The 16989-nt window shown below is 53.6% G+C and overlaps 1 protein-coding gene across 2 annotated transcripts in view; it reads left to right on the forward strand.

The window, feature by feature from the left end:
* The window catches only part of ADAMTSL3 (ADAMTS like 3), a 355553-nt gene that overhangs the window by 288879 nt on the left and 49685 nt on the right, over nt 1-16989 (forward strand). For both annotated transcript variants that reach the window (XM_077124346.1, XM_077124347.1), the window contains exons 18-19: nt 13480-13672; nt 13888-14067. In XM_077124346.1, the coding sequence (XP_076980461.1) occupies nt 13480-13672; nt 13888-14067 (373 nt within the window). The remainder of the gene's footprint in view (nt 1-13479; nt 13673-13887; nt 14068-16989) is intronic.

Below are 16989 nucleotides of genomic sequence, written 5' to 3' on the forward strand. Positions count from 1 at the left end.
GACAAATACAGGTGTATTCCAAGGGGATGAGGACGGAATGATATGACCTTCTTTTAGCTGTTCTGATATAAGCGCGTGTAGCGCATTGAGCTTTTCCTGCGGCAAGGGCCACTGAGGCACCCAAATAGGGGTCAATGTTTTCCAAGTTATTTTTATTGGGGTGGGTGGGAATCTTCCCTCAGTGGCCCCCGCGAAAAACCCAGGCCCTGCCTGCCTGGATTGGGTATGGTCTGTACAGGCGCTGGGCGTCCTTGCAGGGAGGCCCCCAATCCTTTTCCGGGGACGTATCCCATACCTTTTAGAAGGTCCTTGGCTGTTTTGGAATAATTAGTTGTTAGGGTAAGATCCATTTGTGTCAGTACGTCTCTTCCCCATAGGGAAACGGGTAAAGCCAGCACGAAAGGCTGAAAAGAGCCGTGATGTCCTTCGTCATCTGCCCAGTGAAGGGCGGAGGCACTTATCATGGGAGCAGAGCACTGCCCGATCCCTGTGAGGATTTCTTCCGCTTTGCATAGCGACCAAGAGGCGGGCCAGTCTTGCTGCCGTATAATAGATCGGTCAGCTCCGGTGTCCAGCAGGCCCAGGAAGGGCCTGCCTTGCACCTTGAGTGTCAACATGGGTCGGTTCTCTAGGGACATATGTAAACCTTCAAAGATTTCCCCAGATGATCCAAATCCTCTGTCTCCCCTCAGGTCGGGCTTGCTTGGAAAGGCAGCATGTAAGCTAGGCAGGAGCAAGAGTTGTGCCAATTTATCGCCCTCTGCAATGACTAAGGTGCCTTGCTGTGACTGAACCATGATTTGGGGGGAGCCGGTGAAGTCTGAGTCTACCACGCCTGGTATAACTGTTAGTCCTTTTAGGGCCGTGGACGCTCTCCCTAATATTAACCCAACAGCCCCTTGGGGTAAGGGCCCTTTAAAGGAAGTTTTCACTAGCTGAACACCCATGGAGGGGGTTAATACGAGTCGGGAGGTGGCACAGAGGTCCAATCCTGCGGACCCGGGGGACGCACGGAGCGGAGAGGAGCAGGGCGGGGGCCCTCCGTATTGGGGGGCCCCCTCCGCCCGTTTTTTGAGGGCTGTTCTGGTCTTCCAGAGAGACGCTCCCCTTCTGCGCTGAAGGCTGATCTACAATCTTCCGCACGATGGGGTCCCTTTCTACAGCGGCCACAGAGTTTGCTTTGGACTCGGGGTTCATTTTGCCGCTGATTAGGGGCTCTACCGGGACATTCCCTCTTAAAGTGACCTGGTTTGCCACATCCAAAACAGGTTTTAGGCCTTACCACAGGACCCCCCGAGTCTCCTGTGTCCACATGTAGAGAGCTAGCTAGCATGGCAGCAAGACCTGCATTAGTTAAAGGGCTACCAGCATCTCTACAGAGGCGAACCCAATCTGTCAGGGACTTCCCTCGATTTTGTGCAAGAATAACTTTACATTCTTTATTGCACTGTTCGAATATCATCTGTTTGATAACTGTTTCTGCTACCCCTGGGTCAGAAAAGATTCTTTCTGCTGCGGTCTGCATTTTTGCCACAAAGTCTACAAATGGTTCGGTGGGTCCTTGGTGAATGCTGGTAAGCGAGGCCTGAGCTTCCCCTTCCCCGGTCAGCTTTTTCCACGCTCCCACAAAGCAGCGGAAGACTTGAGCATAGACTTCTTGTGGATACCCCGTCTGATTGTGGGCGTGGGTGCCTTTTCCTAGTAGCATGTCGGCATTCCACCCACCCCGCCTCCCTGCGGCATTCTTTGCCGCTTGTTCTTCCGCTAATTCCTCAAACCACGCTTTCCAGTCGAGGTACCGACCTGGAGGCAAGCAAGCACGAGCGAGCTGATAAATGTCTGCGGGCGTGTGGTTTAGTGCCGAGAGGTTCTCAACCATATTTAGAGTGAATGGTGCATTCGGGCCATACTGATGAACAGCTTGTCTTAATTCTTTTAACACTTTATAGTCATAGGCCTCATACTGGTTATTACCGGGAGGATTAATAAGGACTGGAAACATGCCTGTTGGCTGATTAGCACTTATCGCATTAAAAGGGTTCCATCTCCAAAAGAATCTCCCCCTACCAAGAGCTAACGAGCGGCCCTGTGGGGCTGTATACGCGGGCGGCGGAGGTAGGCAAAGTGGTCCCTCCTCCTGCCAGCGCTCTGGAAATTCAGGGTTACCTTCTGGAGGGGGTGAAAAAGAATCATGACAGTTACCCGAGTCGGCCACTAGGGGGAGCCCGTATCGGGGGTCTAAGGCGGAAACACCAGGGCCTCCCCCCAAAGGCCCCCGCATCACACTCGCGGGTGCGGGCGGGGCGGAAGGTCGTGGGCAGGTTTCTAGCTCAATTAACGGGTTTTCATTTGTCCCCACGCCCTCACTGTCCTCTGATGCTGAGTCCGAGCTGTCTGATGAGGCGCCTGGCTCCGACGGCCTGCCTCTGCAAGAACCGTCCGTAGACGAGGCAGACCGGGCATCTCGTAATGCATCTCGGGCCTGTTCTAGGGCGAGGGTCGGGCCTAGGCCTGTAGCAGCCTCCGCCTCCAGGCAGGCGCGGACAGTTTCCCATACAGGGACCAGGATCGGGTCCAGACACAGACCCGTCCTGCGTGCTCGGTCAATATCACGGCCGAGCTTTATCCAAGAGGGCAGAGAAAGGCTCCCAGTAGTGATGAACCAGGGGGCAAAGGTGAAAACATCATCTATAAAGCGCTGAAGGGAGCTTTTTCGTACTGAGATACCCCTGTGCTTTAACAATGTTTTCAGGGAAGACAGTAAAGGTGAACTTTCAGACTGCCCCATGCTTGCAGTCGGCACTAGCTTCAAGCGTGCTCGGTGACGTCTACCGAGCTCTCCCCCGGGGTGGCCTGAGTACCCACGGGCCTTAACCCTCAAGTAAAGCAAAGACACTTACCTCTTCGCGGTGATCAGGCGCGAAGGTTGAGAGGAATCAGGAGAGGCGCGAGGATGTGTCCCCGTACGGGCCACCACTTGTCCGGAGCTTCTTCTCTTGGTCTCTGGTCCCCGGCCGGCGGGGGAAGACGCTGAAGAAAAAGACTCGGACACACTCCTCCAGGTTTGTCGTAAGTGCCAAGTTTTACTGGAGCTAAGCTTACACACCTTGTTACATTTCTCACGCAGGGGGGAGACTCCCTGCGGGGGACAACCTCTATGCGGCCGTCAAGCACGGCTCTCTGCGGGCTGTCTCCCCGACTTCCCGCCCGGGGTCCTAGATATAGTGTGGTGATTACCAATGGCTGAGCTACACGTACAAGGCTGGGATAGGTGGATAGGAGAGGCGGACGTGTACATCATGGGCGGAAGTGACGATCGGGTGCCATCTTGGCCCGAACGTCGGGTATACGTATAAGGCGGAAACAGGATGCGGGCGCCATCTTGGCTCACTCGATGGGCGGGGGGAACTCTAGAGCAGGCTGCAGCGTGTCCACTAGGCCAAGACCCGGAAAGCGGCTCTCTACACCTACCTTCTCTGTATAACCCCACATTGCCTTGGTCCTTCTCCCAGTCTTTAGGGGTATTTGGGCTATGCCCCCTCTACCTTTTTCATGTTGGAAAGGCTGTCAATAATAAGGGGTAGGGAGATGGAACTAGCTGATGTTCTGGAGAGGCTGGGCCCTCTGGGTTTCAGGACTTATCTGGTCCAGAGACCCATCTGGAGGTTGTAGGTTTCTGGCAAGTTACTCTAGTGCCTGGAACCTTTGTAGAATCTTATATATTGCCCTAGGTGTTCTTTAGGATTGGCTGGAATAGTTTTGGTTGGGGTCTGGCAAATTATGATAGGTAGCGATGTCTTACTGAAGCTTGCGTAGGAGCCTCTAGAATTTATTTGAACTCTCTCAGCCAATGATACTTTATTTGTTATACTTCCTTTCCCCACTTTTGGTCAGGATGGAATTGTTGATCCCACAGTGCCAGGGCCAGGCTCATCCCTGGGAGTCATCTCCCATGCCACCAGGGAGACTTTCACTCATGGATGTCATTTCCCATGTAGGGGGGAGGGCAATGGCTTCACTTGCAGAGTTGGGCTTAGAGAGAGAGAAAGGCCACGTCTGAGCAACAAAAGAGGTCTTCTGGAGATGACTCTTAGGCATGCCTATAGGTAGGCTAAGCTTCTCTACTACACACGTAAGCTTCACAAGAGTAAGCCTCAACATCATGGGCTTGGCCTACTGATTTGGGTGCCCCTAATGTTTGACACTGTATTAGAGGTTTCTCCAGTCATAAAGTTTTATAGTTCCATATTTTTTCTCCCATCCCTCAAGGAACCTTGCCAATAATTTTTCATTATCTGCTTAATATATTTTGGGATATATCCAGGCACTACATTAAGCTAATCAGGATTAAATACCCTCATTTTTATTCTGGTCTTCCTGTGTTTTGATTGTTTAAATGAGCTATATAGACAGGTTGAGTTCGATTATGTGCTGTAGAAGATTTAGGTCCTGGACTAAATAAACCTTTCTTCCTTTGATCCCAAAGAGTAGGTGAGGTTCTAAAATATAGACAGTGTCTTCCTTACACCTGTGCTCTGACTTACCTTAATCCTGACCTGATTGCCTTCCTTCTTATCTCTGAATACCAGGGTACACATACATAAAACAGCTTCTAAAATAGAGTCGGGAGGCTGCTCTGGAGGTTTCTCTTACACAAGCGTCAGGTAGACCTTGCCACCCATCATAACCTACCAACCCCCAACCAGGACCATTCCAGCCAACCCTAAAGAACACCTAGGGCAATTTATAAGATTCCACAAGGGTGCCAGCCACTAGAGTAACTTGCCAGAAACCTATAACCTCCAGATGGGTCCCTGGTCCAGATAAGTCCTGAAACCTAGAGGGCCCAGCCTCTCCAGAACATCAGATAGTTCCATCTCCTTACACCATATTAGTGACAGACCCTCCCAATATGAGAAATTTAAAATGGCCATAGCCCAAACACCCCTAAAGAGAGGGATGGAAAGATGATGGTGGAATTATACAGAGAAGATAGGATTTAACAAGCAAATATGAATGTTGAATCATTAAATTGATATATCTTTTAGTCTCCAGTATTTTAGAGCAGGTAGAAGCAAAAACCTAAAATTGTGAAACTGTAACCTGTGTCAAACTCTGAAATATGTTCTACAACTAATTGTGGTGCTGTGCTTTGAAATTTATATCTTTGTTGTATATATGTTATTTTTCATAAAAAAGAAGGAAAAAAGTGGATTTTGATGATAAAAAATATTTAAGCCCTCTAGCCTCCTTTATTCTGGAGCAGCTAGAAGGAAAAATCTGAGAGGATCACATGGTAGCCCATGACAGACTCTGAGATCTGTCCTGTAACTACTTGTTGAAGAGTGCCTTGAAAACTATTGCTTTTTTATTTCTTTGCTTTGTATATACGTTATACTATACAATAAAAAAGTTAAAAACAAACAAAACAGCTTCTAAAAATCCAGAAATAATAATTACCATTCCAGACAAAATGTGACTGCTACACGAGCTTACCATCTAGGACCTGTTTTCTTATCAGCATTTTCTAAAGGAGGCGATACAATCGTGCCTCTTTTGTTTCTGGTTTATTTTTCCTCGCTAAATGTCCCGCAGGTCCACTCACATCGTTGCTGCCGCAGGACTTTGTTCCTTTTTGTGGCAGCACAACCTTGGTTCATAAGCATACACCGTTCACCAATCTACTTCGCCGTCTGCGCATCCTTCAGCCACCTTTATGCTGGTCATAAAAGTGGAATCACACAGTATCTCTCCTTTGTGTCTGGCTAATTTCACTCAGCATTGTGTCCTCAAGGCTCATCCATCTTGTCATGTGCTTCAGGACGTCAGTTTGTCTTACTGCTGTGTAATAATATTCCATCGTATGTATTTACCACATTTGATTGATCCAGTTGTCTGTTGATGGGCATTTGGTTTATTTCCAAATTTTGGCAATTTGAATAATGCTGCCATGAACATCAGTGTGCAAATGTCTGTGTCGTTGCTTTCAGCTCTTCTGGGTGTATGCCAAGTAGTGCTGTTGTCATAGGGCAGCTGGACATTTAGTTTCCTAAGGAGCCGCCAAGCAGTCTTCCCTAGCGTCTGCACACTGCACCTTCCACAGCAGTGCATGAGTGTCCCGTGTCTCCGCATCCTCTCCGGCATCCACACTTCCTGCTGGTTCAGTAGCAGTGTTCTCATAGGCGTGAGGTGGGTCCGCTGTCGCCTTGACCTGCGTTTCCCTTATAGCCCGTGGAAATGTGACGATGAAGCGAGTGTAACGTGTGACGCTCTTTAAGTGGCGCGTGGGACTGGCAGGAGCCACGCAGCTGTGACGATGGTTCTTTCTGATTCTCTAGGGGACGGCTCTATTCCGGCCGTGTCGGCTCCTTTCGTGGCGTCATGTTTTTCTCTTTGACCTTCCTGATTGCCTGGTCGCGTTGGGCAGTGCCGGACTGCGCGGTCTCTGTCTGGGGGCCATGACGGTCTCTTCTCGCCAGGGCCAGGTCGGAACCCGGTCTCTGCAGCTCCCACTCGCCTCGGCTCCCGGGGAATGCACGCAGCTGGGAGGCGGGGCCAGTGGGGGCGGGGCCTGGCCGGGTGTGGGCGGGGCCGGCGCAGGGGGTGGGCGGGGCCAGCCCCCAGGGTGCTACGCTCTCATCTCACCCCAGGCAGCCAGCCAGTCCCTGACAGTTACCCGGGCACCTCACACGCAGGCACCTCACACCCGAGGACCTCACACCCAGGCACCTCACACCCGGGCACCTCACGCCCAGACACCTCACACGCGGGCACCTCACACCCGGGCACCTCATGCCCGGACACCTCACACACGGGCACCTCACACCCGGGCACCTCACACGCGGGCACCTCACACCCGAGGACCTCACACGTGGGCACCTCACACCCAGGCACCTCACACCCGGGCACCTCACACGCGGGCACCTCACGTGGGCACCCCACACCCGGGCACCTCACACGCGGGCACCACACGTGGGCACCTCACACTTGGGTATCTAACGCCCAGACACCTCACACCCGGGGACCTCACACCTGGACACCTCACACCCAGGCACCTCACACCCGGGCACCTCACGCCCAGACACCTCACACCCGGGCACCTCACGCCCAGACACCTCACACCCGGACACCTCACACCTGGACACCTCACACCCGGGCACCTCACGCGGGCACCTCACACCCAGACACCTCACACCCGAGGACCTCACACGTGGGCACCTCACACCCAGGCACCTCACACCCGGGCACCTCACACGCGGGCACCTCACACCCAGGCACCTCACACCCGGGCACCTCACACGTGGGCACCTCACACCCAGGCACCTCACACCCGGGCACCTCACACCTGGACACCTCACACCCGGGCACCTCACGCGGGCACCTCACACCCAGACACCTCACACCCGAGGACCTCACACGTGGGCACCTCACACCCAGGCACCTCACACCCGGGCACCTCACACGCGGGCACCTCACACCCAGGCACCTCACACCCGGGCACCTCACACGTGGGCACCTCACACCCAGGCACCTCACACCCGGGCACCTCACACGCGGGCACCTCACACCCAGGCACCTCACACCCGGGCACCTCACACCCGAGGACCTCACACCCAGGCACCTCACACCCGAGGACCTCACACGTGGGCACCTCACACCCAGGCACCTCACACCCGGGCACCTCACACGCGGGCACCTCACACCCAGGCACCTCACACCCGGGCACCTCACACCCGGGCACCTCACGCCCAGACACCTCACACACGGGCACCTCACACCCGGGCACCTCACAGACGGGCACCTCACACGCGGGCACCTCACACCCGAGGACCTCACACCCAGGCACCTCACACCCGGGCACCTCACGCCCAGACACCACACACGGGCACCTCACACCCGGGCACCTCACGCCCGGACACCTCACACACGGGCACCTCACACCCGGGCACCTCACAGACGGGAACCTCACACGCGGGCACCTCACGCCCAGACACCTCACACACGGGCACCTCACGCCCAGACACCTCACACACGGGCACCTCACACCCGGGCACCTCACGCCCGGACACCTCACACACGGGCACCTCACACCCGGGCACCTCACACCCGAGGACCTCACACGTGGGCACCTCACACCCAGGCACCTCACACCCGGGCACCTCACACGCTGGCACCTCACACCCGGGCACCTCACACGCGGGCACCTCACGCCCAGACACCTCACACACGGGCACCTCACGCCCAGACACCTCACACACGGGCACCTCACACCCGGGCACCTCACGCCCGGACACCTCACACACGGGCACCTCACACCCGGGCACCTCACACCCGAGGACCTCACACGTGGGCACCTCACACCCAGGCACCTCACACCCGGGCACCTCACACGCGGGCACCTCACGTGGGCACCTCACACCCGGGCACCTCACACGCGGGCACCTCACGTGGGCACCTCACACTTGGGTATCTCACGCCCAGACACCTCACACCCGGGGACCTCACACCTGGACACCTCACACCCGGGCACCTCACGCGGGCACCTCACACCCAGACCCCCCCCACCGGGCACCTCACACGTGGGCACCTCACACCCAGGCACCTCACACCCGGGCACCTCACACGCGGGCACCTCACACCCAGGCACCTCACACCCGGGCACCTCACACCCGAGGACCTCACACCCAGGCACCTCACACCCGGGCACCTCACACGCGGGCACCTCACACCCAGGCACCTCACACCCGGGCACCTCACACGCGGGCACCTCACACGCGGGCACCTCACACCCGGGCACCTCACACGCGGGCACCTCACGCCCAGACACCTCACACACGGGCACCTCACAGACGGGCACCTCACACGCGGGCACCTCACACCCGAGGACCTCACACCCAGGCACCTCACACCCGGGCACCTCACGCCCAGACACCACACACGGGCACCTCACACCCGGGCACCTCACGCCCGGACACCTCACACACGGGCACCTCACACCCGGGCACCTCACAGACGGGAACCTCACACGCGGGCACCTCACACCCGAGGACCTCACACGTGGGCACCTCACACCCAGGCACCTCACACCCGGGCACCTCACACGCTGGCACCTCACACCTGGGCACCTCACACCCGGGCACCTCACACCCAGACACCTCACACACGGGCACCTCACACCCGGGCACCTCACAGACGGGAACCTCACACGCGGGCACCTCACACCCGAGGACCTCACACGTGGGCACCTCACACCCAGGCACCTCACACCCGGGCACCTCACACGCTGGCACCTCACACCCGGGCACCTCACACCCGGGCACCTCACACCCAGACACCTCACACACGGGCACCTCACACCCGGGCACCTCACAGACGGGCACCTCACACGCGGGCACCTCACACCCGAGGACCTCACACGTGGGCACCTCACACCCAGGCACCTCACACCCGGGCACCTCACACGCGGGCACCTCACGTGGGCACCTCACACCCGGGCACCTCACACCTAGGCACCTCACACCCGGGCACCTCACACCCGGGCACCTCACACTTGGGTACCTCACGCCCAGACACCTCACACCCGGGCCGTCACCCCGGCGCACTCCCTAGCCTGCCCCGGCGCCCTCACCCCGGCCTCCCGCTTGGCCGAGGCCCTCCGGGACCCGCCTCGCCCGCCGAGCTGTTTCCTGCGGGGATGGACGCCGGCTCCGCGTGCAGGTTCCCCGCCCAGGGCCCCACTCCGCACCTACTTCGGCGCTTCGCCACTGCGCGCTGCCTCGGACCGGCGGTCTGTTAGGATGTTTGCTTTTACCGGAGCGCACATTCGCCTCCGTTTCCTAGTTTGTTTTGCTGTATTTGGAAAAGACGGAACCCAACCTGCTGTCTCCATTGCCTCCATTATTCCCCACCTGCTTTTCTAGATGCGCCTTGTCACACGGAGTGAGTCGTTATTAATGTCTGTGGAAACGGATCAGCTTTTTTCTGCCTTTATTGAAACCATCACATGACTTTTCTCCTGTGTTTCGTTAACGTGGTCGATGTTGACGGATTCGCCCGCGGCTGGGCGAGCTTCGCGGTCCTGCAAGGCAGCTGCCACGTCACGTGGTAATGGTCGTTCCATCCGCACTGCGCGTGCGTCCTTGAGGGGTTTCCACTGCGGCTGCGCGAGGTGCGGCCTTGAGGGGTTTCCACTGCGGCTGCGCGAGGTGCGGCCTTGAGGGGTTTCCACTGCGGCTGCGCGAGGCGTCTGCGGGGTGCAGCGGGACTCCTCTCCTCCGGGAGCCCGCGTGTGAGGTCGGTGGGCGCCGCGTTGACGGGACCCCCCAGTACCGCGGGTCCCTCTCCTCCGGGAGCCCGCGCGTGAGGTCGGTGGGCGCCGCGTTGACGGGACCCCCCAGTACCGCGGGTCCCTCTCCTCCGGGACCCCGCGCGTGAGGTCGGTGGGCGCCGCGTTGACGGGACCCCCCAGTACCGCGGGTCCCTCTCCTCCGGGACCCCGCGTGTGAGGTCGGTGGGCGCCGCGTTGACGGGACCCCCCAGTACCGCGGGTCCCTCTCCTCCGGGACCCCGCGCGTGAGGTCGGTGGGCGCCGCGTTGACGGGACCCCCCAGTACCGCGGGTCCCTCTCCCCGGGGACCCCGCGCGTGAGGTCGGTGGGCGCCGCGTTGACGGGACCCCGGACGCCGTCTGACGCTGCTGCGTTTGTTCTTATTGACATTTTTTAATTACAGATTTAATTTAACAGAGAACGCTGCAGATTTTTCTCCATTCTGCATTGGGTTAAAAGGTTGGTTTTGTAGAAACTCTTCTGGCCTGTGAATTTCACATGTATTGGCATAATGGTTCTCAGTTTACCTTAGTGCTTTTGGGCGTCTGTGAGCGCCTCCTTTTCGTTCCTGATACTGCGTCCGGTGACTTCTCTCTTTTTCCTTCATGCTTCACTAAGGATTTATTAGTTTTGTCATTTGAAAAACCACTTTTCGGTTTCTCCGTGTCGTTGGTTTCTGTTCTCAGGTTTATTGCTTCCTCTCTTCTCCACTCTGTGAGTTGAACCTGCTGTTCTTTTCTCTGTCCCATGAAATGCATAACTAGATGATTATTTTCAGCCTTTTCTTTTTAACATATGTACTTACAGCTATTTATTTATCTTGTAATCATGGCTCTATCCATATCCCACAATATTTGACATTTCATGTTTTTATTAATTTTAATGCAGTTAAATACTCTCTGAGTAGGTATGTGGGAACTCTCTCTACTTTGTGTTATTTTTCTATAAGCCTAAAACTTCTCTAAAGAATACTCTATTTAAAATATTATCTAATGTCCATTGTGATTTCGTTTTTGACCCATGGGTAGTTTAGAAGATCATTACATAATTTATAAATATTGGGAGATTTTCTAGTTTGTTCCCAGAAAACATACTCTATATTATTTTAATTATTTCATTAATTTGCCTCTATTTTATTTAGGATTTATATCTAAAAATATGTTTTCTTTCTGTATACTACCTTTGTCGGATTTTGTGGTCAGGTTTTTGCTAGTTTTATAATATGCCTAAAAATACTTTAATCCTTCTCTTTTCTTTGAAATATGTTATATAACATGGAATTAAAATGTTTCTTGAAGAATTATAGGAACACATCCACAAAACTAGCAGAGCTCAGTCCTTTTCTTGAATGGAAATTTTGTAGTTTATTCTATAAAGTTATCTATTTCATAGAGATTTTCAAATGTATTAACAAATTTTCTGTATTCTTATTGAATTTTTCCTCCTTGATATGCCAAGGGTCAAAGAAGGATTTTGAAGAATCTTGATAATAATTTTATTATATTTCTGTCATAGTTTATCTAACAGCTTTTGCTTTATGCAAGTTTATACTTTTTATTTAATCCTCATACTTTTATGTTTATTATATCTTCACTATGAATTTTCCCTTAATAATAAACATTTTATATTTTGCCTACTGTTTTTGTCTTGAATACTATTTTTATATTTTCCAATTTCCTCTTTATTAGTAAAACATGTTCATTATAAAAAATTAGAAATTGGAAAACTGAAAATCACCTTTAGATAAACACTAATTTTCATCAGAGAACTCTTTTTTTTTTTCTGATAATGCCTGGTATGACAAAACATTTTTAAATTACTGGTAACAATAAAATAAAAATCCTGTGACTTAGAGATCATCACTGTTAACTTTTTGATATATAATTTTCCAGACTTTTTTCTGCATGCATTTATAAATACATAAAAAGTAGGATTATACTGTACAAGCTGTTCTATGATTTGCTTTTTCTAATAGAAATTTGTTATGAATTTATTTCTATGTCAATATATATCTACTCTTTCATTTTAATGAATGCTAAAATTGAACCTTATGAATGGACAATTAAATAACTCTGCCTCTTACTGTTAGCCATTTAGATTGTCTCCTTCCAGTTTGTAAAAGTTAATTTAAAGCATAATTTTTTTACTCTTACAAACCACTCTGGAACAAACATCTCTTCATATAAATTTTAAGCATTTTATTATTATTTCCTCATGATGTAGCTCTACAGCAACTAGTTAAAAATTCATGTTCACTAATACCTAAAGATGCACAAATTAAAAATAACCGTAATATTCAATTTTCCACCTGTCAGGTGGGCCGAGATTTTTAGTGTTGTTCTGTGTTGGTGTGGTTGTGTGAGCGGGGCATGCTCGTGGGGGCCGGAGTGGAAGTTGGGAGACTCTTCCTTGAAGGCAGCTTGGAAACATGCATCAGATCAGCTGCTCTGGTTGTCCAGTTTTACAGATGTTTCATGAGAAAACCTGATTTTTTCTGAGATCTTATTGGAAATGAATCGCCTTATATATGCTGTAAATCCAATCCTGACATAAAGTAATTTTCTTAGGGACATTCCAAATAGTGAATCCAGGTGCCTGGAAGATTTCCCAAAACATACTTATAAACATTTAAAATTTATTTTAACACTGACAGAACTCACCATTGCCTTGGGGCTCTATTCAAAACAAAACCAAAACTTTGTTATTGCCACATGGGGTGGGACAGGCCTGCTCCTTTTATTCCCAACGTGGTAAGAGCTTTAAATATTTTCCTGACTTTTTTTTTTTAAGACTATATTTCTGTATTTTAGTTGTATATGTTGAATGTTAAATATTTTTGAAGAATTTTAATAAATTAAATATGAAAATAAGTTAAAGTCATTTTTCATAGATGTATAGGTCTGTGTAAATTAAAGGTTGGGACTCTGCTTCCTCTTCTGGTGTCCTGTGAGATGACAGTTCCAGAGATGGCCTGACAGCCAGGGAACCGGCTGCTCCTGTCTCCCAGGGCGTGCCCCCACCTGCGCGCCCCTCCTGCGTCTGCTTGTGCCATGTGGGGTCACCTGTGCATGCTGGCTGCCCTGCTGCCCTGCTGTCCCCGTGTCCCGCTGCCCCGCTGCGCCTCTCAGCTGCCCCCGTTGGCGTTGGTCTAGGTGGCACACAGGTCCTTGGGAACCCTGCTCGGCGACGTGTGGAGTCGGAATCCAGACCCGAGACGTGCACTGCCTGCACCCAGGGGAAGCGCCCGCGCCCCCAGAGGAGTGCAGAGATGAGAAGCCCCACTCCCTGCAAGCCTGCAACCAGTTCCACTGCCCCCCGGGCTGGCACATTGACGAGTGGCAGCAGGTATGGGGTGCCAGGGGTCACCCATGTCGGGAGATCAATGCGGGGGCAGGCACCAGGAGCGGGCACGGGATGGGGCAGGCATGGGTGTGGGTGGGCACATGGGATGGGCACCGGGGCGTGCACAGGGGTAGATGGGCACCGGGGGTGGGCGCGAGGGCCGGGCACGGGGGGCGGGCATGGTGGCCGGCGGGCCTCGCCAACCCCTCTGGTGTCAGTGTTCCAGAACGTGCGGTGGGGGCATTCAGCACCGCAGAGTCACCTGCCGGCAGCTGTTGACAGATGGCAGCTTCGTGAATCTCTCGGACGAGCTGTGCCAGGGGCCCAAGGCGTCCACGCACAAGTCCTGTGCCAGGACGGACTGCCCACCACACTTCGCCGCGGGGAACTGGTCCCAGGTGAGCTCATGGGCTCCTCTGCCCCTGCGTTGGGCCCTGTGCGCTGCCCAGGGCGGGAGTCGCGCTCGCTGTGTGCTCGGCGTCACCTAGAGCGCCCGTCCTTCTCCCAGACCAATGCCATGGCCACGACCTCTCCTGGGGCTGCCAGGATCCCAGGGTCCGAGGAGAAGCCGCGGTGGCGGAGTCGTCGCTCCGATCGGGTTACTAAAGCCCTGCGTTCCCAAGGCCTCTCCTTCCGGTTCTTCCCACTGCAATCTTCACTTCTCCTCCGCACAGACTTCACCTCACCGGAATCCGTAGAATTCTGTCGTATGTTTTTACTTCGGCAGTCTAGTAATGACGCCTTCGTCTTAGGGCGGGAAGATCAGACCCGAAGAGCTTACTCAGGGTGTGCGGTCCCCGCAGGGTGCCTCAGTCCCCGCAGGGTACGCTGTCCCCACAGGGTGCCACAGATCCCGAGCCCGGGCCCCCAGGGGCCTCCGTGCACTGCCCTCCGTGCCCGCAGCCTCTAGCCCGTCCAACCTGTCGAACTCCCACTCCTGCTTCCACCAAGTCACCTCTTGCTCAGAATCTTCTGGAAGACTTGAGTGCCTGCAAAATCAAGTTTAAGTTCCTCAAGGCAGCTCGCAGCCTCCTTGAGCTGGTGGGTGGCTCTCTGTTGACACCGCCTTCACTTGTGCGGCCCTGTCCCAGCCTTTGCTTCCCTCCTGCGCCTCCTGACCCTGCGGGCTGAGTCTTAGCACAGTGTCGGAGCAGAAGCTCCAGGTGGGTTTGCAGTGTCCTCCCCCGCTTCCCGCTTCTGGGCAGAGAGGCAGCCTCGGCAGCAGAAACCACTGCACGGCAAGCAGGACGGAGAGGCCGGTGGAGGCCCCCTGGGTCCACACCGCGCTCCACAGGGAAGGGCCCGCCTTAGTGGGGCTCTGCCTGCTCTGTGCCCACCTCTGCCACAGCTGGCCACCCGGAACCCGTGTTGGGCCTACGTTGCCTTGAGAGTCAAGGTGTGGGGCGTGCGCCAGCTTGAGAGGTGTTTCTGTCCCTGCCACTCTCCTAGTGTGTGGTACTTCCCCCTCAGGGTCTCCAGGTGGGGGTGGCTGTAGCTGGTGATGCCCGAAGCACTGGCCACCCATCAAGAGGTGAAGAGGCAGGAAGAGGAAGGGCCTGGAGGGCCTGGGGCTGCGGAGGAGCCAGGCCCCTTGTTCCTGTGTGCCGCCACCGAGTCCTGGGACCACGGCCACGCTCCAGAGGCCCCTCAGGTGCTTCCTTTTGCTGTCACAGCTACACCCTGCCCCCTGGAGCGCACACTTATTATTTGCCAGGTGGTGACATCGATGTCCCCTCCCTGGTCCATTATCTCAGTGAACAACCCAGTCTGCAGTTGGCAATTATGTATCACTCATTGTTCTAGTTTGCTAGCTGCCCCAATGCAATGGCTTTTTTAAAAAGGGGAGCTTAATAAGTTGTGAACTTACAGTTCTAAGGCCATGAAAATGTCCCAATTAAAGCAAGTCTATAAAGAAGTCCAAATTAAGGCACCAACAAGAGGTTACCTTCACTCAAGAAAGGCCAATGAAGTTCAGAGTTTCTCTCCCAGCTGGAAAGGCACATGGCGAACATGGCAATGTCTGCTAGCTTTCTCTCAAGGTTTCTTGCTTCATGAAGCTCCCCCAGAGGTATTTTCCTTCATCTCCAAAGGTCGCTGGCTGGTGGATTCTGTGGTTCTCTCATCATTCTCAAGCTTTTTCCATAATGCTTCCTCTTTTAAAGGATTCCAATAAACTAATCAAGACCATCCTGGAATGGCGGAGCCACATATCCATATAGGTAATTTAATCAAGTTTCCAACCTACAGACTTGAATATGGATTAAAAGAAACGGCAGCTCCCACAAGATGGATTAGGATCAAAACCTGGCTTTTCTAGGGCACATGCATCCTTCCAAACCAGAGCGCCATGTGGCACCGGTTGCCATGTTTACTTATGCTTGCCTCTGATTCTTTGCTCCCATCACTGCCATCAAATCCTTGGGTCCTGCCACCGCCTCCAGGAGACCACAAGCCAGATGGGAAGAGATCAGTGGATGCTCAGAAAGCAGTTACCCATTGAAATACCAAAAAAACAGAGGGCCATTGTGAGTGGAGCTGGGAAATGCTACCCGACTTTAGGTAGTGGAAGACTTCACGAAAGAGGGAATCCTAGAGCTAGACCCAGGATGTGAGGGCACACTCTGAGAGGTCAGCCCAGGCTGGCTTGTCCTTTGAAACCAAAAGCCGATGTTCACACCCAGTCCAGCCAGGTGTACAACATGTGGCCCAGCAATTGGAGTTTCCTACTGGGTTCAGTTTTTTCTCCTTTCAGCTGAAATTTTCTTTCATTTCAGAGGTGTTTGTTTTGGCAGAGACCCTAACATCAAATTGCCACCCTTCCCTCTGGTGTCCTGCCAGATGGCCCTCCTGTCATGTGATGACCCACTCCGGGGGGGTTGGATGGCTCGCTCTGGTGGGGGGTTCTGATGGCTCGCTCCAGGCAACCGCACGCCCTGTGGTCCTGCCATCCTGCGTCAGACTGCTGCACATTGAGACTGGCCACTGACCCTGGGCACCAAATGCCTGGGAGCCACCGGCATTTCCACTCTTGACTAGGCCAGGAGCCTGCAGCTACGGCAGTCCCTTTCCCTGATCTGGCTCCATTCATGGCGTGTTTGACCTTTGTCTACTCACTGGTTCATTAGTTTTCCTTGGCTCTTTAGGCATAAAAGAAAGAACCCTTAGTCCCCACATTGCTAGTCAAGTTACGAGGAAGGAGCATTGGTGCACATACGGGGCAGTCTTCCCAAATGGTGGTCCTCTGTGACCCAGGCCCCCTGTACCCTCTTTTGTGCCCCATGCCATGATTGGAAGCCTTTCCTCATCTTTTATTCTGTGTG

This window comes from Tamandua tetradactyla, chromosome 12 (assembly GCF_023851605.1).
Source record: "Tamandua tetradactyla isolate mTamTet1 chromosome 12, mTamTet1.pri, whole genome shotgun sequence".
NCBI lineage: Eukaryota > Metazoa > Chordata > Mammalia > Pilosa > Myrmecophagidae > Tamandua > Tamandua tetradactyla.